Source organism: Lissotriton helveticus, chromosome 12, assembly GCF_964261635.1.
Source record: "Lissotriton helveticus chromosome 12, aLisHel1.1, whole genome shotgun sequence".
NCBI lineage: Eukaryota > Metazoa > Chordata > Amphibia > Caudata > Salamandridae > Lissotriton > Lissotriton helveticus.
Window position 1 is genome coordinate 142,551,780 of NC_136073.1, and position 22,349 is coordinate 142,574,128.

At 44.4% G+C, this 22,349-nt stretch overlaps 1 protein-coding gene across 1 annotated transcript in view; it reads right to left on the reverse strand.

Moving 5' to 3' along the window:
* The window catches only part of LOC144799578 (hydroperoxide isomerase ALOXE3-like), a 201,765-nt gene that overhangs the window by 122,866 nt on the left and 56,550 nt on the right, over positions 1-22,349 (reverse strand). The window contains exon 6 of the mRNA XM_078670951.1: positions 15,957-16,129. Coding sequence (XP_078527077.1) covers positions 15,957-16,129 — 173 coding nt within the window. The remainder of the gene's footprint in view (positions 1-15,956; positions 16,130-22,349) is intronic.

Here is a 22,349-nt window from a genome sequence, read left to right on the forward strand (position 1 = left end):
TCCCTTGCGAGGTGTCCACCCCGAGACCAGGACGGGGTCTGATATTCTCTCCTTACTCAGGTAATGGGGTTGACTAGACCTTAAAGGGGTTCTTGGCATAACACCTACACCAATGCATTTCGGTACATCTAGTTAGGGAGACATCGTAGGAGTATGCACTTTCTTATCATGTATTTTATGTACTTGTGTATATTCATGATTACCTCAAAATGGTCGAACTGCACCATCCCTTTACTTTCGTAGTACTGCTAATCATATATATCTGCTACTGTCTAATGGTTGTTACAGCAAATCTATTCTACACCAGAATAACAACTGTTCAATAAATCCTTATTGAAACACCCAGACTGTTTATTATGTGTATCTCTGAGACAAACGAAGTAAGCACGAGTGAGAGAAAAGTATTATATTGTTTCCACGATCCTGAGGGATCAGAGTTGTTATTTTCTGAGGTTGCCAGAAACTATTCTCTCCCATATAAGAGGAGATTCTAGCGGCACTGTGCGCTAGCTAATGGAAACAGGTTAACATATCCAGTGGGGGTGCTCGGAACCAATCAGCCACCAAACCCAAAGTTTATGTTATCCAAACGCGCAGATCCTGTATAGGATATATAGGAACTACACGACACTCGTGGGCCTGACCAACTTGCTCCTCATCTTCCTGACCATCTTGTTCCAAGCCCTGTAGCCTGGACCTCTAGGGTATTGTCATCCAGGTCCTGTTATCCCTTTTTCAGATATTCCGTTTCCTCCTCACTCTAACCCTCCTGGTCCTGGTACTCAAGGTCTTGATTAGGGGTGGGCAGAATTGTATGAATTGGTCTTCCATGGAATTTCAATTTCTATTTCAAAATCTTTATTCGGTTTTTCAAGCAGAAAAAAAACATAAAAGCACATTGACCAATAATAAATATTTTACAGTAAAAACATGGTATACAAGCATAAAATACCCAAATAATATGATATATATTAATAGCAACAATCACAAATAGGCAGGTATAAAAAGAACAGCAGTACTTAAACAATTAACTTTCCCTACTGTTTCTAAGTCTTAGGGCAGATTTTAAAAAAACAGTCACAAATAAAGTGCTTTCAGGGTTTAACAGTTGCAAATAGTAAAGGGCTGGTCTAACCTGGGTAAAATTCCGTTTTTTTAAGAGGGGCTTTAAATAGAACTTCTGGGGTAGGTCATAAAATGGACAAATAAATAAAAAGTGCACCAAATCCTGCGGAGACTCATTGTCGCAGCCGCAGGATGGTAGCACTTGGCCTCGGTGAGAACCCCTTGGAACAGCTAACAGAAGGTGATTATAATTCAGACGAAACCTGATTAACAAGTGCCGCTCAAAACCCGGCATGGGCCAAGATAGATAAGGCTCCAATGAGGGAGTGGTTTTCAGCATAGCATGGTTTCGGACACTGAGTTTATTTAGTTCCACCTCTTCCCGATTCATTTGTTGAGACAGAGAAAAAGTTTTCCTCACAGACTCTACGTCAGCGAGTCTAATCGAGTCAGGATTTAAAAAAAGTTCAGGGTGTCCCACGGCAAAAAAACAATCTTTTAAATATTTTAGCCATGGAATTTTTAGCATGTTGTCTAAAGATAGTGCATCCCTTAGGAGTAGATGGTTTAAAATCAGATCTTTATTTAGCCAACATTTTAGCCCAAAAATTAGTGGCCGTAGTGCTAGAGGATCACTAATGGAGAAGTGGAGAAGCGTGGCTCAGTGGTTAGAGGCGGCAGACCCGGAAGCTGAGATCGGTCGTGGACCAGGGTTCGATTCCCCGCCTCGGTGGGTCTCGGGCTCAAAATTCCACGGACTCGACAATTCTCGCTCCGGTGCCTACTCGACTCACGTTGTCACACTCTGCGACTCTGGGCAATAGCTTGCTTAATCTCCACTACGGCCCCTCGCGGCGGGATGCCTGGCTTTCACCTTGTGGATACCCTGCCGGGGTATCTCACAGGGGAATACCAGGACGGGTTCCCTAAGCAAGCGCCTTGATACCTTCGGGTGATACGTGCGCTATATAAGTCGCAATACATACATACATACATACACAATGAAAGGTGTTCCAGTTTCATCATGCACTATTCGGTTGGAAGTCCCCTTTGAAACCCCCAACAGTTGCTTCAGAAAGATGTTCTCTGCCACCACAATATCATTAGCTGCCACGTACCCCCAGAGTTCGCTACCATAACTTCCTATTGCCACGCTCTTTGCCTGGTAAATCTTTAAAAGTGCATCAATAGGACGTTTACCCATTTTCCTGGCAAGATTAAATATAGCAGCATTTGCCAGGGTTATCTCGCCCCTTTTCCTTTGGATTAACGGTCCCTATTTTAACTGGTCATCGAACAGAACTCCCAAATAAGAGAATGATCTGGTTGTGGGGATCTTCTCCTTGTTAACCCTGAATAGATAAGGCTTATTATTGCGCTGCCCCACCTGCATTATATAAGATTTAGTGTTGTTGATAGATAAGTTGCGGGCGTTCATAAAATTATAAAAAGCATTTAATAGGGTTTGAAGGCCTCTTGGGTCCTAGCCAGGAGGACAGCGTCGTCCGCATACAATAAAACAGGCAGCCCCTTGCGACCAACATAGGGATAATCAGCACTGGTGTTTAATAAGAACTCCTCCAGATTATTAATATATAAATTGAAAAGAAAGGGGGCTTAAATACAGCCTTGCCCAACACCCCTGTGGACACTAAAATCCCTGGACACCCTTAAATCCTGCGAGTACCTCACGTTGGCCTTAGTATCCTGATGCAGGTCCCTAAGGAGGTTGACCAGATTGGGCTCCACCCCCATGGCGCCCATGGCTTCCCAAAGTTTCCCCAGGTTGACACAGTCAAACGCGGAGGAAAGGTCCATGAATGCCATGTGGATGGCACCCTGCCTAGCCAAGGTATACTTCCCTAAGACCATGTACAGGTTGAGGCACTGTGCTATTGTGGAGTGGCCAGGCCGGAACCCATATTGGATTTTAGAGATGACCCCGTGATCATTGGCCCAGGCTGTCAGTCTGTTCAGGATTACTCCTCCCACTACTTTGACCACGGAGTCAATGAGTGAGATTGGCCTGTAACAGGTAGTGCTATTACGGTCTCCTTTCTTAAATACTGGCACTATCGTGGATGTGCCCCAGCACCTAGGGCAGCCATGCTCTGCGGCTGCGTTAAGCACAGCAGTAAGAACCGGCGCCCAGAGAGATTCATTGGATTTAAATACATTCAGGGACATACCATCTGGACCAGGTGCTTTGTTACTAGATAACCCCAGGATGCCTTTCTTAACCTCGCTAATTGTAAAAAGTGGGGGAGTTACACTTTGTTCCCCTCTAACCACTTCTGTCTGCGGAGTATTGTTGTTAAAAATAAGGCTAAAATGGGATACCCACTCATCTTCGGGGATATTAGTGGCAATTGAATTGGACAACACCACATCAAACAGAAGTTTGTTGATAATACCCCAGAATCGTTCACTGTTTCCGAGGGTATTAGGGTCTAACAAGTCTTGCCAAATTGTGTCCTTTATTTCTGCCTTGCGCTTAACCAGGGCCTTTTTATAGGACAGCCGGAGTGACCTAATTAGTATGGGGTCTCTGGGAATAGTCTTCAGAGCCACCTTTAGCTCACAGCATACTTTTGAACAGGAATGGTCGAACCATTTAGGGTCCCTACAACGAGAGCCCGAAGATGGTGCAGTTAACATGTCGCCTACTTTTGAAACAATCCCGTCAAATGCTAAGAGAATATCTGGCGGGAGAGACGCAGGGGATACGCATAATGATAACTCGGAGGCACAAGTTTTAGAAATCTTGTCATAGATTGTCTCTGAGTTCACCTTAGACCATTTTAAATGCCGTCTACCATCTGAGCATTTCAGGACACTGCAAATTTGGACCTTATCACGTAGATTTAAAAGGTTGCCTGCCAATGAGATACAGACAGGATTATGGTCGCTATATATAGATTCCTGGATTTTAAAGCCAGATATAATAGATTCTAGGCCATTGGAGAGAAGAATGTGGTCAATAAAGAACCCCCCCCCCGAATACCCCTCAAATGTAGGAACGGCTGGCAACTACAAGCGTCAACCAAGGACATAGCAGAAGTTAGATCGAATTCATTTAATAGCTGATTCAGCATATCTCCCCGGCCAGAGTGTTCAAAGTGAAGTCCTCCCATTCTGTGACAACCCAGTATTCCCATTGCGGTGTTCATAGGGTCCCCACATGGATGCACATTGAAGTCCCCTGTGATAAGAATCCGATGGGAGAAACTTTCACAATGGTGCCTAATGAAATCGCCCAATTCAACAATCTTAGATTTACAGCGTTATAAAAGTTAATCAGGTACACCCTTTCGTTCCCTCTTTTTAAGGTCACTGCTTGGATATCGCTGTTGTGTGTAGTTATTGTTTTGACTACACAGAGCAAGGCTAAGTCAATGTACAAAGCCAAGCCCCCTTTAGCTCTACCACTACGTGACGGTTCAGCCGGCATGAAAAAGCTTTTGTATCTTTCTAGGAATATGTCACACTCCACCAGCCAAGTTTCTTGTAGACAGATCACTGAGAAAAACCTTATGAATTCTACCCATTTTGGATCTTTAGCCTTTCCCGCCAGCCCAGCGATGTTCCAGGAAATAACATTATAAACCGATTTCTTACATACAGATGCTTGTGACGATCGGGTTGCGGTCATACTCCCAAGAGAATCAACATTACTGTCTATATTAGCGCCCCTGGAGGGCGATGGGGGGGCACAGGATATTTGGCTAATAAGTAACTCGGTGGCTCCCTCAGGTACTACAAGACTGCCACTATCCGATTGCACACGTATTTCATCCCTGGAATGGTGGAGTCAATCCACCAGTTCTAAACCGCTATAGATATTTTGTGTTTGTATTTGACTAGATATGTGCGGATGCACGTACCGGCCCCCAACCAACCTTTCCACACCCCGATATTTTACCAGTGTCCAGTCACTTTCCAAGTCTGAGAGATGGGGTGGGGGTAAAAGTATGATAATGGGAGGGGTTGGATTGAGGACCCATGGCTGTAATGACTCCAGTTACAGATATGCCCCACGGTGCGCGGATCCCTAAAATTCACTAACACGCAGTCACCTTGTATGGTTTTTGGCCTGTTCCCCACCCAGGACAACCTGCGCACCATCATGATTTCGCTAGAGATGTTACGGGGGAGTGGTCTATTCCTATTTAGCCAATCGGCGGCTTTGTTTTTTAAAGAGGTGAACGATTCCTTGATTGGGTTAATTATTTTAGGGACCCCAGTTAAGACTACCAGGTATGGACTTGATTCTGGCGGTAGATCAATTCTAAGGTTCCCAAGAGTGCCTGCATCGGGTAAATCCCGGGAGGATTCTTTAGACTTAACAACATTAGCCCCTGTTATGGTGTTAACAAGTAGTGGCACAGGAGTAGGTAAATTTGTAGGAGATACGTTTAAAATGGATGGTGCTAAAGGTGGGATAGGATTATGTATCACATCCTCCCTTGTGCGTTATTCTGTTGAGCATCACCCAAGGACAATGTTTTTAAGTTAATATTGTCCACAATCTCCAATGTTGCTTTCTCAATCTTGGTTAACCCCTGCTCGATCTGTGCAAGTCTGTCTTCAAAAGGTTTGAAGGTTGACTTTAGCAGTGCTCCTAGATTGGCAAGATCTAAGTCCTCCAATGCCAATGTTGTAGCAACAAATTTAGGTGCTCATGTAGTAATTTCAGATGGTACTGGTGACCCATCTCTCTCTACGTGAGTCAGGGCCTCTGTGCCCAGGCCAATTAATGCTGTGTTACTGTCGCTGACACGTTTGGCAATTTTAGGTTTCCTGCCTCCAACAACAGCATTAGCCCCCCGCTTCCTCTTGGGAATCGCCCCCTCGTGCCTCCCTCGCAATTGCCTGGTGTTTGGTCTCTCAGGTGAGCTGTTGATAGACACCATAGTGTTCGCTGTAGCCATAGATGTTTGGAGCTGGTCAATTAAAGAGGTGGGGCCCTGATCCAGAAGAGTGGGTGGACTATGGACAGTCACGGGAACATCAATGATGTTTGCACGTCACGTTGAATCTGGAGTACGGGCGTTGGCAAGATGTCCCATAGATGATCTTTTAGCTAGAGCAAGATCTTGGGAAACCCTGCACTCCATGAGGCTGATCCCCTGATCGATGACTGAGTTCGCCCTGATAATGAAATTGTCCAGTGTCACTATTAGGAGCCCACCTGGGTTCGCTACTTTACTTCTGTTTTCATACACTGGCATTTTTATAATATAGGTGACCAGCCAAGCAGGTACTTACAGTTGAGCTCGGTGTCCAGAACTTAGAGACTCCACTTAAAAGAGGGGTAGCCCGGTCCGGTCTCCCTCGGGCTTGATCGGGCTAAAACGGGCCCGCCCTAGGCCCGGGCTTCGCCTGGCTCATCCCGCACGCGTCCCACGAGGCGGGAGTTGAACCGTCTTTTTCAAGCACCTCCGGGCGCGTTATGGGCATGGGCGAGGTAAGGGCTCCTCGGTAGTGTAGTTTTCTGTTTCCCCCTCTCGGCGGCCGCGCCTGATGTCTGATGGCGGCGGCGGCGGGGGGAAACAGCAGCAGGAGCAGCAAGCGGCAAAAACACCCAGTAGACCTGGTGAGGGAAAGTCAGTGTGAACGTTGGTCTGAGCAACCAGCTCCGCCGCAGGTGAAACGTCTTTTTCAAGCGCCTCCGGGCGCGTTATGGGTGTGGGCGAGGTAAGGGATCCTGGGTAGTGTAGTTTTCTGTTTCCCCCTCTCGGCGGCCGTGCCTGATGTCTGATGGTGGCGGCGGCAGGGGGAAACGGCAGCAGGAGCAGCAGGCGGCAAAAACACCCGGTAGACCTGGTGAGGGAGAGTCAGTGTGAACGTTGGTCCGAGCAACCCGCTCCGCCGCAGGTGAAACATCTTTTTTAAGCGCCTACGGGCGCGTTATGGGCGTGGGCGAGGTAAGGGCTCCTGGGTAGTGTAGTTTTCTGTTTCCCCCTCTCGGCGGCCGCGCCTGATGTCTGATGGCGGCGGCGGCGGGGGTAAACGGCAGCAGGAGCAGCAAGCGGCAGACACCGGGTAGACCTGGTGAGGGAGAGTCAGTGTGAAGGTTGGTCCGAGTAACCCGCTCCGCCGCAGGTGAAACGTCTTTTTCAAGCGCCTCCGGGCGCGTTATGGGCGTGGGCGAGGTAAAGGCTCCTGGGTAGTGTAGTTTTCTGTTTCCCCCTCTCGGCGGCCGCGCCTGATGTCTGTTGGCGGCGGCGGGGGGAAACGGCAGCAGGAGCAGCAAGCGGCAAAAACACCGGGTAGACATGGTGAGGGAGAGTCAGTGTGAAGGTTGGTCCGAGCAACCGCATTAGCTTTCTCCGAGGTCCTGCGGAATGCTACGACGGGACAAAGTGGGCATTCTGGTACTACTGGTTATTATACTAAAGCTCCTGATCTTTGTGGTTCACCACAATCTGGTCTTGATCCTTCTAGCCCTAGGCCTCCTCCTCCTTGTCTTCATGGGTCTGCACTAACGTGTCCTTTCTCACCACAGATCATCCTAGCCGTTCCTAGAACTGATGTCCCTTAACATCCGCTTTATTGCTAACCTTAGAACTTCCTGATCCTTTACTTCCAGTTATATCTTGTCATCATTCCCATTTACTCCTGCACTAGTCCTTGGTATCCTGGGTTTTCTGTTTTACAGGCTCCTGGTCTTGGACCTTTTTGAATCCCCTCATTCTAATTGTCATCCATTGGTCCTCTCCCCTGGTTTGTGTTTCCCTGCTTTGCCTGTTCCTAATCATTTTGTTTCTGATTCCCATAAACAATATAGTACTGGTCTTAGTTCTGGTACCCTTTGTGTGGTCTTCATGTATTGGGTGTTTTAGTGCTGGCACCACTGGTCTTGGCGTCCCTAGCCATCTGAATCCCTTTGTTCTCCTGCCCCATTCTAATCCTTCCAGTCCTCCTGGCTTACCTGACCCAACTTGTTCTTGTCCATCTGACTGGGCCATGGTTCTCCTAGCAATGGTCCTCCTTGGTTTGGTCTTCCTCCTTCCCCTGGCCCTGGGCCTCCTAGTTCCCATGCTTTGGGTCACTCTGGTTCATGCAGTTCTTGTCTCCCTGTTTTAGGATTCCTTTGAGTCTGACCCTCATGGAACTTCTGATCCTGGTCCCACTAGACCTAGACATCTTGGTTCTTTAGATCCCTCTGGTCATTCTAATCAGGGGTCCCAAGTTCTTGCTGGCCCTGGCTCTCTTTGGTCCTGTTCTAGTCCATTCCCTTCTCGTTATGGTCTCAGGCATTTTGTTTCTTCTTCCCCTGGTCCTTATGTTACTTTGACTCCTTGTCCATTTGGTCCAGATCCACCCTGTTCATATCTTCAAGGCTCTCCTGATCCTTCTCACTCTGGCCCCAGTACTCCTAGGGTCAAGACTGATTGCATATTGCTAGGTTCAAACTGGAATGGCATGGTGAGCAAAACAAAAAAACAATGGATTTAGGCCCAGATCTCTGTACTGGGGTGAATGTATGGCATTGTTCTGCATTCTGTCCATCAATTGTTGTTTTTGCATTTGTCACCCTAAGTGGGACGGGTATGCTCAGACGTGAGTCCCATGCTTTCCATGCCACTGGAAGCCAGCTATCCTGGCTGATGAGGGCTGAAAGCCCGAAACCGATCCTAGGATGCTTGGTTCCAGTCCAGGGAGAACCTGGGGCCTCATTTATGAGGCTGTGTGTCACTTTTACGCCGCCGGCGTGTCACTTTTTGTGACGCACCAGTGGTGTAAAAAATGCGCCTTGTTGCGCCATATTTACAAAGTGATGCATCTAGGTAGATGCGTCACTTTGTAAACCCTTGCGCCACATTATACCTGCGCCAGATATAATGTATGCAGGGGGGCGCATTCTGATGCAAGAAAGGGTCATAGAAGTGACACAGTGAAATCTATAAGATTTCACTGCGCCACTTCTAGGACACAAATGCGTCAATTTCTTACACCTGCCTCACAGCAGGCGTAAGACTCACGCAGGTTCTTTCACATGGGGCTTGCCATACAGATACGTCAGAAATACTGACGTATCTTTTACTCCTTGCACCATGATGCGTCATAGTGTAAATATGACGCATCATTGGTGTCGCAAGGAGTGCGCAGTGAAAAGTGACGCATCGCTGTTTTCACGCAGCGATGCGTCACTTTTCATAAATGAGGCCCCTGGTTTGGCAGTTCGGGCTGGACTGTTCCCATGGGGCACAGGGTCTAGACTGATTTGCATATGGCTAGGTTCAAACTGAAATGGAATGGTGAGCAAAAAAACAATGGATTTAGGCCCAGATCTCTGTTCCTGCGGTGAATGTATGACATTGTTCTGCATTCTGTCCATCAATTGGTGTTTTTGCATTTGTCACCAAGAGTGGGACGGGTATGCTCAGGCGTGAGTCCTGTGCTCTCCATGCCACTGGAACCAAGCTATCCTGGCCGATGAGGGCTGAAAGCCCGAAACCGGTCCTAGGGTGTTTGGTTCCAGTCCAGGGAGGACCTGGCTTGGCAGTTCGAGCTGGACTGTTCCCATGGGGCACAGGGTCAAGACTGATTTGCAAATGGCTAGGTTCAAACTGGAATGGTGAGCAAAAAAACGATGGATTTAGACCCAGATCTCTGTACTGGGGTGAATGTATGACATTGTTCTGCATTCAGTCCATCAATTGTTGTTTTTGCGCCCAGTACTTTTTCCTCCTACTGTTCCTCAATGTCTATTTGTTCATGGTCCCCCCTGAGACTGGTAACCCTAATCCTAAAAAAATTGTTCTCCTTAGGCCTGGCTCTTCTTGATCTGGTCCTCGTGGCTCTGCTAGACCTGAAACTCCTGTTGGTCCACCTCCTGGCCCGTATTTTCCTACTTGCCATCATCCTCCTCCTACTAGTCCTACTCCTTCCTTCCCCAGCCCCTCCACAATGAACTTAGTCAGGTGCAGCATTCAAACCTGTCTTTCAGATTTCTATTTTCTTGGCTTCCAGACTTCTTTGGCTGATACAGCACTGTCAAGTATAGAAAGGAGGGCCCAGTAGAGACAGGACCTTGCCCACTTAAAACACTGCTTATCATGTTAAAAAGTGCCACTGCCATTCCCAAGACACATTGTGCAGGGGACTAGAATGAAAGTGTGGCTGAAAGGGCCACTAATGACAAGGGACCAATAAGCATCTATGCCTGAAACTCACTCTGCTGGGCGAATAGTGTGAAAGAGTGTGCTTAGTGTGAATAAGGCTGCAGTAGAAAAAAGCACTTTCTGATCGCCATATGGCGGTCTCATCGTAATAGGGCGGTTGGTGGTCTAACCAACCGCCATCGTAATTAGGGCCTAAGTGTGAGGAATTAGGTTGTTGGTTGAGTGGGGTGGAAACCGTACCCAAGCAACAGCCACTATCCTTGTCAGGGAGAACCACTAAAGTCACTAAATTAAGCAGTCAGGCTTAACTTAAAGGCAATGCATAAAATATTTATGCAGCTAACAAACATACATATAGTGAAAACACAACTCAAGAAATATCCAATACCAATTTAGAAAAATAGAATCAATTTTATTTGACACCAAAATGAAAAAAATCCAACCAGTAGAACAGGCATTATAATTTTTTACATTTTAAAGTGAATTCTAGCACATAAAAGATCACAGTGCCAACTGCAGACATATACTCACATGAGACTGGGGAAAAGTTGAAAGTTACGGCCCACAGCGATGGAGCAGGTGTCAGATACAAGAAGTGGATTGGGCCAGGTCCACACCTACCTTTGGACTTACAAGAAATGTCATCAAAAAATGTCTGAGTAGGGTAAGGCTGCAGGCGGTGTCCAAGAAGGAGGTGTCACCATCGGGCAGCTGCTGGATGAAGTTGCAGTGAACATTTCTACGTTCGGATTTAGGGTCGATTAGGATGCTGTTCGGAAGGCCTCCGAATAGAATTCGTGTTTTCTCCTTTTCCTACCATGCAGAGTGTGGTAGGCACCAAGGTGTGCCTGACTCGGGGTGCACGATTTTCCCCAGCTAGCCCATTCTTCATTGTGAGCCTGTGTATTTGTTCGGAACACGAACTCCCTTTGAATTCAATGCGATTCTGACCAAATTGCCTCTGGAAGCATCCGGATGCATTGTAATTGGTCGCTCAACTCCACTTAGGGGGTTAAGACACACTCAGACTGGGTCCGGGTGCAGGTTCAAGTTGGACAAAGCCTTTTCTCTCCCTAAGGCTCTGATCAGGAAGCCAGCCACCTAGACCTTGGTTTGAATCTGGTAGTCTCCTGGGTGCAAAAAGTAGAAAAGAGCTCAAGCACCAGGGCAGGCCTCTGAGGGTTCAAGACAGAATTCAGGTAGCAGAGCAGTCCTTACAGGTGTAACAAAGCAGTCTTCTAAAGTACACATCAGGCTGACCTCTGAGCGTACTTCCGCTGTTCCAGAAAGTGTACTGAAGAATGGTTCTGACAGTCCTAATTTTATATTTATACATATTTGAAGTAGGAGAAGTTTCTAGAGATTTCCCTTGAAGTTCTTGGAATTTCCTGCCTCCCCACCCTGGCTCTAGCCTGGCTGAAGGCACAATGGAATAATGTAAAGTTCCATGCAGGCACACCCAATCCATCTATTGTGTAGCTGTTTGAGAGGAATATAAAAGACCAACTGCTAACTACACCTAGTCATTTAACCCATAAACAGGCACATTTCTTAAAGTGGGTTTTTCAAAATTGTAACTTAAAATCCTACTTTATCATTATCATTAAGGAGAGTTTAAAATAACAATTTCTCAGACACCACATATTTTTTTCCACCTGTTCCCAATCAAATGTTAGCACTTATGAAATGTAATAAAGGCAACCCAATGTTATCCTACATGAGGGGTAGGCCTCACAATAGTGACAAATGAATTTGGGAATTTTTTACCACCGGGATCTGTAAAACTTAAAAGCACATGTACAACCTATTAGATGTGGAGTGGTGTGGCTCACTGGTTAGAGACGGCAGACCCGGGAGCAGAAGTCGGCCCGGGACCAGGGTTCAATTCCTGACGCGGCAGGGTCGTGAACCAGGGTCAGCGGACTCGACAATTCTCGCCTTGGTGCCTACTCTAACCTGGGGTCCCACTTGGCAACTCTGGGCATTAGCTTGCCTAATCTCCACAACGGCCCCATCAATGCCGGGGATGCCTGGCTCCACCTTGGGGATTCCCAGTAGGGACCATCCCACAGGGAAAGCCAGGACAGGTTCCCCAGCGGCAGCTGTGTGCTTTACAAGTATATGACATTTAACATACAATGCCATCTTGCCCTATGGGCTCTCAAGGGCCTACCTTACAGGTGACATATATGTGCAAAAAGGGGAGTTTAAGGCATAGCAAAGGGGTTATTTTACCAAGTAGCGTTGACAGTTTAAAACTGCATTCAGGCTGCAATTCAGACCTGGAACATGTTTTAAATGTCTATTTTAGTGGGCAGCTCAATATGTGCTGCAGGCGCACAATGTATCATTTAATTTTCAGGCCCTGGGCATATGGTATACTACCTTACTAGGAACTTATAAGTAAATGAAATAGTCCAATCAGGTGTAAGCGAGTTTTACCATGTTTTAGGGAGTGAGCACATCCACTTTACCTCTGGTTAGCAGTGGTAAAGTGGACAAAGTCCTGAGGTCAGCATAAATGATTTTTAAAATATGGGAAGCTGAAGGCAAAAAGTTTAAAGGAACATCACCCTAAGGCTGACAGGTGTAACAGTAATCAAGCATAACCACCCCTTATAAAAAAAAAAGCCTAAAGCTCATGCAAGGCCTTTGATAAGAAGCTCAGAAAGAGCCCAGACCTAAAAAATCATCAAAAGGAGGATCATGCACATTAAAAGAATCACTGCATTCTCATGAAGAAATACTACATTTGCATACATGCCAATATTTTAGAAGATGAAATTGGGATATTTCAAACAAATAATCCAGAGAATGTATTCCCCCCCCCCCCCCCCCCCCCAGTGACTTCTGTTAAAGCAGAGGTAATATCAGGCAGGGAACAATCGGATGAAGACATTTTGGCTTAAAGATCTGGAGTGTCCTGCCTGAATTGGGCCTATTGGCATCGATACATTTATGTACCATGCTTTACAACCATGCTCATTAATCTTTGCAGTCAGCCAAATACTCCTAGACTGGAGTGCAACATATGTTTGTGCTATATCCTCGAACTCCTGAATAAAAGTTTGATTCCTACATTTCTTATCTGAATATTGAAATAACCTAATTATTTTATTCAAAATTGATTTTGCTGTTCATCTGTAAGCAGTGTATCTTAATTCAGGCACTCACCTCTGTACAAACTATTGTATATGTGTATATGTACTCACTTTCAAATGCCTCACACATGTTGTATCACAATTACAAAATGACTACCACTTTCCCATTGCTTGGAATTCCTTTTTCCTGAAGGCCTGCTAATTAGACAGCTCCTCTATACTATTTATATGGTCACATTTTCATCATCTCTACTATTTAGCCTGTGGACGGCTAAATAAAAAAGATTATTACTGATACTTAAATAGCAGAGATTATGCACTATTTGGATGACCTCTGATTAAAGAGCCATGTTCATATACTTAACACCTCCTCTGCCACGTGAGCATGAGGATCTGATTAAACATAAGCTGCGCACATCTCAGCCCTCATGCACAGAACATACTTCTGCCACAACAGACTCCTCTCAATCCACTTAGATTGTACCCGGCCTGCTACTTCTCCATTGCAAAGCACTAAAATATCACAACTAAGGTATTTTGACCCTAAACAAATACTAAGGGGCATATTTACAAGCCTCTATCTCCACAGGAAAGGCATTTTTATTGATGTTACTGTGGCGATTGGGGCTTCACATTATTTACAAAGCAATGTTAAGCCATCTAACATGGCTTAACGCTGCCTTGTAAAAAAAGCACCCTTTGACGCTATACTTAGCCTGAAGGGGATGGGCAATGGGTGTTGTGGTGGGTGTTCAACAGCAACAACCATTGAATTTGACGCTGCCCCATATTTACAAGAGTGGTGTAAATATTTGGCAGCATAAAATGAAGACAAAAAGTAATCTGGTCTTAATATGGCATCACGAGGAGAAATGCTTCAATTTTCCTCGTTTTTGCTTTTTCTATCTGTGTTGCATTGTGCATCACACATAGAAACAACAAAATGCCATGCATGATTGTTTATGTGCAGGAATGTGTCCCTTCCTACACATAAGCAATAATTAAAAAAAAATTAGAGTTGCAACTTCTATGTGTGCTATACAAAGCAGCACACATAGAAGTTACAAATCTCCATTTAAGATTGTTTATGTGCAGGAAGAGACACCTTCCTGTACATAAACAATCATTCCCACAATGCAGGCACGCTTGCACTATGGTGCAGGAGTGCCTGCAATGGCTCTAGGCAGCTGCAATTAGTGCCAGCACAGGGGAAAACATATAACAACAAAGGGTATGGCTCATAAGCAGTAAGGCTGAGCACTCTTAAACCAACAACCAAAAGAAAATGCCAATACTGCTAATTAATCTAATTCAGAAGATGCACGGACCAACCATCAGAGCATCCTTAAGCTCATTAGTAGCTTTTATTTAAATATCCAAAAGTTTTATAGAGATTTCTCAATGTGAACAATACACAAACACTGTACACAAAATATACTGTACAAGAAAATATATAATGAACAGAACACACCAAAGTAAATTCTACTGGTACATCAAATTTAGAAACTTTTAAAAAATTGTATAGGATACTTTTTCAAAAAAGAGGTGCAATTACTAGCAATATTGTTTGGTACCAGATTTAGTAGTATGTTTGTGTAATGCTATTTTCTTGAAGAGTGTGGATGGTATGGATGTAGAATAAGTGGTGTGGTGAGAATGGTGAGAATTGTTGAATATAAGAATATACTTTGATGTGTTCTGTTCATTATATATTTTCTTGTACAGTATATTTTTTGTACAGTGTTTGTGTATTGTTCATATTGAAAAATCTCTATAAAACTTTTGGATATTTAAATAAAAGCTAATAATGAGCTTAAGGATGATCTGATGGTTGGTCCGCGCGTCTTCTGAATTAGAATAATTAGCAGTATTGGCATTTTCTTTTGGTTGTGGAGCACTGGAGGAAAAGCATGGCTGCACCATATTGTTGTAAATGCGGTGCAGCCCTGCGTTTCCAAAGTGGCAGAGCGCGGAGGAGCACGGCGTTAAGCCAAGAAGGTTAACTCTGTGCTCCGCCACTTCCCTTGTAAATATAACCCTTATAACATTAAGTGCTCCAAAATGCCGCTCAGGTTTCAAGTAAAAAGTAAGCAAAATATTTAACTTATCTATACATGCCCAGAGATCTGAGATATAATGAAAAAAACTCCTGTATGCTGCAACTCCCTCTGAAAACCTGGTGAAGAAACTAACATTTCACTTCTGATAATCTAAAACAAGCACAATACTAGTGTTGTGTATGATTGTTAAGGAATTTTACACTACTGCTGCATGTGGTATACTTGTGCAGTTTGCTACAGTGAAAAAAAGTAAAAGTAATTGTAACTGGAAACAATGCAAACAAGAGATAAAAAAAAGTAATATGTTATATTCCAATGTTCTTTTGAGATTTAAAGTAGTTCCTCATGTCTGACTGACAATGCAAGCTCTCCATAGGAGGTAGACTGATACACCAAACAGCCAATAGTGCGAGGTGGGTGGTGCGAAACAAGTCAACTCTCTGTATATGTTTAGGAAGTGGTAACAACAGCTCTTGCAGACAGCTGTGCTGTCAAGCCATACCTAAAAACAAAAAAGGAGCCTCTGGAGCCTCGAGTTGAACCCATTTTAAACCTACACCAGCTTGCTGGCCTTTGGAACCAAGATCAAATGTACATACCTGCAGCTCCATTGCAAGGTTTGTGTTTGGTCCTAGGATATCTTCCGTCATATCGTCTGTCACTGGGAATTTGTCAGGGATTTTGGTGCACCTCTTAATCAACATAGGATCCACGCCATTGAGGAACTGGTACCCAAAGAAAGCATCTTCTTTCCAGTGTTGAGACACATACTCTACGTGATAGAGAACACAAAAATGGTGATAAGATTACACTGGTTAGAAATGATTACACTTTCCCCTTTGTGACTGCTGTTCTCATAGGCTTTCCTCACTTATCTCTTCAGAATCTGCAGTACTACTTTTGTGGTTTGCTGACTTAGAGCTTATTACTTTCCAGTGCATAAATGGCACTATATCCAACCAGCCACGGCCCGTGGAGGGAGTTTCGGTGGGGCGGAGAGGCGGGGCAGGGGTGCTAAAAACCAGAGTATGGATAATTGAAGGTAAGCAAACAATTTAATAAATAAAACGAATTTTGTAGCGCGCCCTGCGTCGCACAATGTGATGCAGGGTGCGCTACGAAATTTGTTTTATTAATTAAATTGTTTACTTACCTTCAATTATCCATACTCCGGTTTTTAGCACCTCCCACCTGGCCCCTCCCCCGCCCCGCCTCTCTGCTCCCCCCCGAAACATCCTCCATGGGCCGCGGCTGTATCCAACTCACATGGACTTTTTGTTAGCAGACTCCTGCCCCAAACTTCCTCTGTTTCAATATGGGGAAAATACATTACCCTAATCTCCCACTTTCCAGTTTTAAAATGTTGGTATGTTTGCCAGAGACTGTTTCAGCATGGAAGTGGCAATTTATCTGACCTCCTGCCAAACAGTACACAATCTCAACTATTTACGCAGCAGTGGCAGAATAGAAAGCAGAAATACAAGGATGGTCCACCAATCAGTTAGTAAAATAGTACATAAATCATAAGTACAAAGACCTCAGTAAAGTTCAATAGAAAATCCAGCATAGATTCGCCTTCTAAGGTGGGGAAAAAGTGGACTCTATAACAGTTAAAATGCAGGTCCTTTTATAGGACTTTAGACAAAGGACTTCATAGATACACTACAGTAGAGCATGGTTCCCAGGAGGTCATCAATGGGGAATAAGCAAGCAGAAAATTTTTACAACAGAATATATTTGAGGATTCTCTCATACAAGCTAAAACATTAGATTCAGCTATTCTCAGAGTCTATTCAGGTTGTTACAAAGTATGCAAGGCAGCCTGGGACAGCTAGGTTGTCCATGGTTAGGTACATTGCATTCAGTGTGACTGGGAAAGCTTCGCTTCTTCAGCGTAAAAACTCACAATTCTTTTTTACAGCCGTGGAAAAAATACCAGGGGTTCTCATGTAGCGTATGATGATGTCACCTCAAAAAAATGCCTTATGTTAGCATAAGCTTGATTTCTAATACATTAAACACTACAATTAAAAAACAACAGATTCCACACACTTTAAATGTGCCGGCCATAATGAGGAGCTCTCCCGAGGAATAGGCTGTTACCCACATTAAATCGAACGTCAGAACCTGCTAGTAACATTACCTGAATTTAATAGAATGTCCGAACCTGCCAGTACCATGACCAAAGAAAGCTACAGAAAACTAGATGTGCACAGCTGCTCTCATTGCATTAAGCCAAAGCATTAATGACTACCACCTTCCTACTGCCTACAATCAGCACAACAACATAATGTCTGCTGGCTGATAACCCCTAGCACAACCCAGATTTGAAGGCGTTTCTTGCTGGCTCAGCCTGCCAATCACTTCTGATTAGCACAGATAAGTCGAGCAGACTGGAAAAACTCCTAAGTGCTGCTTTGGAGGTAGAGTATCAGAGTGGGTGAGAGCATTGATGCTGCTAAAATTGAGAAAATAAATTGAATTCTGTTTTTTTGCCAACCAGAATTCAATTCAAAATGACATGTGCATTTTAAAATTGTATCAAACAGAGTATAGTATATCGACCTTCTATTTCAGGGGCATTTTTCAGGCTATTTTAGACTGGTATTGCTCGAAAGAAACTAATTTCCAATATTTTCATTTTAACATGCCCTTCATTGCTTAATTTCACTTGCAATTAAATATCACACGAGATGTCACTCCTATGTGACTAAAACCCTTGAAATGTCACACATAACAATCTGAAAACTTGGCGGCTATGCAACTTCAGCCACACTGGCATTTTAGCCTCCTGCCTAGAGTATCTTAGAAATTATAATTACCCTTTTAATATAATAAGCAATGTTTTGCGTGGGCAGGATTCTGTCTCTAGTGGACATTTGTTTCTGTCTATTTTATAAAAGGCCCCTTTCTGTCCTCTTCTAGTGTATAACAAGGTGGTGGTGTAAATGTGTCTATCATTGTGACAGTACCCCCCTACAAGATCCTGAACCAGGGCCTGGTTCATCTGGACGTGTCTGATCAACAGTTTCATTAAATGGGCAGCATGAACATTATCAACAGATTCCCAGGAGTCTTCTTACGGTGTGCACTGTTTCCAATGTATCAAATACTGTAACTTCCCCTTGACTAATCGTAATTGTTTAATAGACTGGATTTCATATTCTATCTCAGAGCCATCTATCACTGGAAGTAGTAGCTGTGCTAACCGAGTATCTGGATCCACTGGGTTAGCCAATGACATATTAAATAAGCGTGGGCGGAGTTCACGGAGTGCAAATAAAACTCTACCGTGCTATGCGGAGCTCAGCAAGTGGTGGAGTGTGTTAGATAAATGCCGTTTGTGGGGATTTTCAGTGCCAGGTGCATGTCCAAACTGTGCAATCATTGTGAACGAGTAGATTCTTTCTCGAGCAGCAGCTTTCTCAATGAGAACAGACAAATTCTCAACCTGAGCGGTCACGAGCAAACGCGACCAATCGCAATGAGAAATCTGACCGCTCACGTTGAGAAATCTCACCAGGAGGTTGATTTTCCACGCTCGCGCTCGCCAACTTGATGTTGATGATCGCAAACAAGGAAAAATGTCGCCGGAAGGTGGATTTTCATTTCTCGAGCTCGCCAACTTGACATTGAAGAATGCAAGTGAGGAAAAAAACTCCACTCCGCAACGAGGAGCAGATTTTTTCAAAAATCCTTGAGCTCCGCATTGCGCGGATTGCGGAAAAATCCGCAAGCGGAGCTGAGTTCACTGGCCAGACTTAATATGAAACACTGGATGGATCTTCCTTGTTGGTAGTAAAGCTAGTTTGATGGCAACTAGATCTGTCACCTTCATAATGGAAAAGGGACCAATAAACTATGGATAACATTTTCTTTTGCCATGTAATTGTAGATGTGTTGTGGAGATCCATACTGCATCTCAATCCTTGTGTATATGCACAGGCCTTTTCTTTCTGTCAGCTTGTTTCTTGTAATCAGCCTTGCTTTATTTCAATGCATCAGATATCTTATTATGAACAACAGATAACATAGTTAAACATTCATCCACCATAAGAAGATGTTCAGTAATGTAAATTTCCTCAGGTAAGAAGTGTGGATAGCAACCTTTCAAGCAATAAAGTGGAAAATATCCAATGTAAGAATACTTATTGCTACTGTGCCAAATTTATACTAACCAAACTAAATCCACCCATTTATTTTGTGATTGTGTAAAACAGCCTCAGTATGTTTCAAGCTCCTGATTGACAAGCTCTGTCTGGCCATCAGTTTGAGGATGGTAAGCTGAGGAAAGTCGAACATCCAGACCTAAAGACGTACAAAATGAGGGCCAAAAACGTGAAACAAATTGAGAACTTCCATCAGATAAAATCACAGAAGGAAGGCCATGTAATCGTGCAATATGTTGTAAAAATAATGTAATTGTCTCTATAGCATTTGGAATGAAATGAAATGAAATGAAATGAAAAAGAGTTTTGTAGAGCGCGAATGCTGCCCTGAGGCGTCCAAGCACTAAAGAAAAGTGATGCTACCTGATGAACGCGGTCGGCAGATAGAATTAATCATGTGTATTAAAGAGAAAGGTTTTAAGCAGTTTACGGAAGGAAAGCAGATTGGAGTTGGACCTAAGTTGAAGGGAAAGCGAATTCCACAGCTTGGCCGCATTATACGAAAACGACCTGCCACCTGCTCTCGATCTCCTAATTTTGGGAACTATGGCCAAAAAGGCATGTGCTGACTGGAGCTGTTTGCTAGGATGGTATGGGGTGATTAAAGAGTGATTAATCACCGGGCCAGTCTGCCAATAGGCTTGAAAGGAGATACACATAGATTTAAAATTGATTCTCTCCCTTACCGGGAGCCAATGCAGGCTCCTCAGGCAGGGTTTTACTGAAAGCCTGCGAGGCAGCTGAAGCAACGTGCGTGCGGCACAATTCTGAATCAGCTGGAGTTTCCGCAGGTTGTACTCAGGGGCACCTAAGTACAAAGCGTTGCCGAAATCAAGACGGGACTGGATCAGGCCTTGAATGACAATTTGTTTGGCTTCAAAAGGTAGGAGAGGGAGAATCTTCTTTAAGAGTCTGAGGATACCAAAACAAGTGGCTGATAACGTGATTGCCTGGATATTAAGGGTCAGGGACGTATAAAGCCAGACACCAAGAATTTGTATATTGTCTTTAGGTGTAGGTGGCATACCCAGGGCAGGGGGCCATAAAGAACTAATAGTGGGCGAGACAGGGGGGCCAAGGAGCATCAGCTCAGTTTAGTCTCCATTGAGCTTAAGGCAGGATGCGGGCATCCAAGTTTTGACATCCTCCAGACAGTTCATCAGACCAACCCGCCCTGGTTGGCTGCTTCCCTGGGCAAGGGAGACCACTAGCTGAGTATCGTCCGCATATGTAATGATTTTTAAACCATATGGACGGACGATCTCAGCAAGTGGTCTCATATATACGTTAAATAACGTAGGGCTCAGCGAAGAGCCCTGCGGTACCACGCACCCCAGGGGTTTACTGGAGGATACCGTAGCTCCCTCAAAAACTTGAAAGGTCCTATCGCTCAAAAAAGATTTGAGCCAGATCAATGCTTTCCCTGATATTCCCAGGCTAAAAAGTCGCCACAGTAAAGTTCTGTGGTTCACCGTATCAAACGCGGCGCTCAGATCGAGGAGGATGACTGCCACCGATCCTCCTCGATCCAAGATCCCCTTAGCTTCCTCGGTTACTGCCAACAGGGCAGTTTCCGTCCCATGTTTGGGGCGGAAGCCCATCTGGGTGGCATCAAGCAGATGATTGCTCTCGAGAAACGTTGTGTGTTAATATGTTTCTCTAGGTCTTTGCTCACCCAGGGAAGCAAAGAGATGGGACGGTAGTTGTTAAGATTACTGGGATCCAGGTTCCATTTTTTTAAAAGTGCTCGCACCATGGCTTGTTTCCATGTGGACGGAACAACGCCTGAGGACAGGGACGCATTAAGTAGGTTCATAACAGTAGGAAGAATAACGTGTATAGCTACAACCAGTGTGCGTGGGGGGACTGGGTCACACGGGGAGCCTGACTTTACTTGACACATTATGGATTCGAGTGTCTCTGGATCCAACTGAGGAAACTGATTTAAGATGTCTCAGGGGGGGTAGATGGCTTCTGGAGGTGAAAAGGATTCTTTAACAGAGGGCTCTAATTCAGCATCTGGAAATAATAAATAGATTTGATGTATTTTTTGATAGAAAAATTCCGCCAGATCGTTACAGCGGAGCAATGTATTGTGGTTTAAAGCAGGGTGTGGAGCAAGCTTAGTAAGACTTTTTACTATTTGATAAATTTCTTTTGGTTTTGATCTGGCAGTCATAATTTTTTCTGTGTAATAGGCCGATTGCGTCCTTTTTATCTCTTTTTTATAGGCTCTTATCGCCTCTCTATATAAAATTTTGTCCGAAGCAGCATATCCCAGGCGCCACCTTCTTTCTAATATTTTACATTGTCATTTATTCTCTCTAAGCTCTGCCAAATACCAAGGAGCAGTTTTCTGCAGCCGTTTTAGGGTAGTTTTACAAAAAGGAAGCGTGGCATCAAGGGAGTTCAAAATCCAGTTATTGTACTCGTTATCAGATAATAGGGGTTCCTCATTTAATGGAGGTCTAGAAGTCACAAGATTAGTGGTCCACTGTCCTAATGGAAGTCTGGCCCAGTTTCTAGATTTTTGCGGAATGGGAATTAAAGGAGAGGATTTATATATAGACCAGGTGAAGGAGATCAAAAAATGGTCAGTTCAAGGGAGGCAGATAATAGAGCCTACCTTGAGATCAGCACAATTGCTGAATACGGGGTCTAAAAGGTGCCCTTTAATGTGAGTAGGGGATAAAACAAGTTGTTCCAATTTTAGTGCAGCTAAACTAGCCACTAGCTCTGCAGCGGTATGATCAAAATTATTATCAAAGTGTGTGTTCAGGTCACCCAACAACGTAAAGTTGGAAGGGCTGGTGACCAGATCAG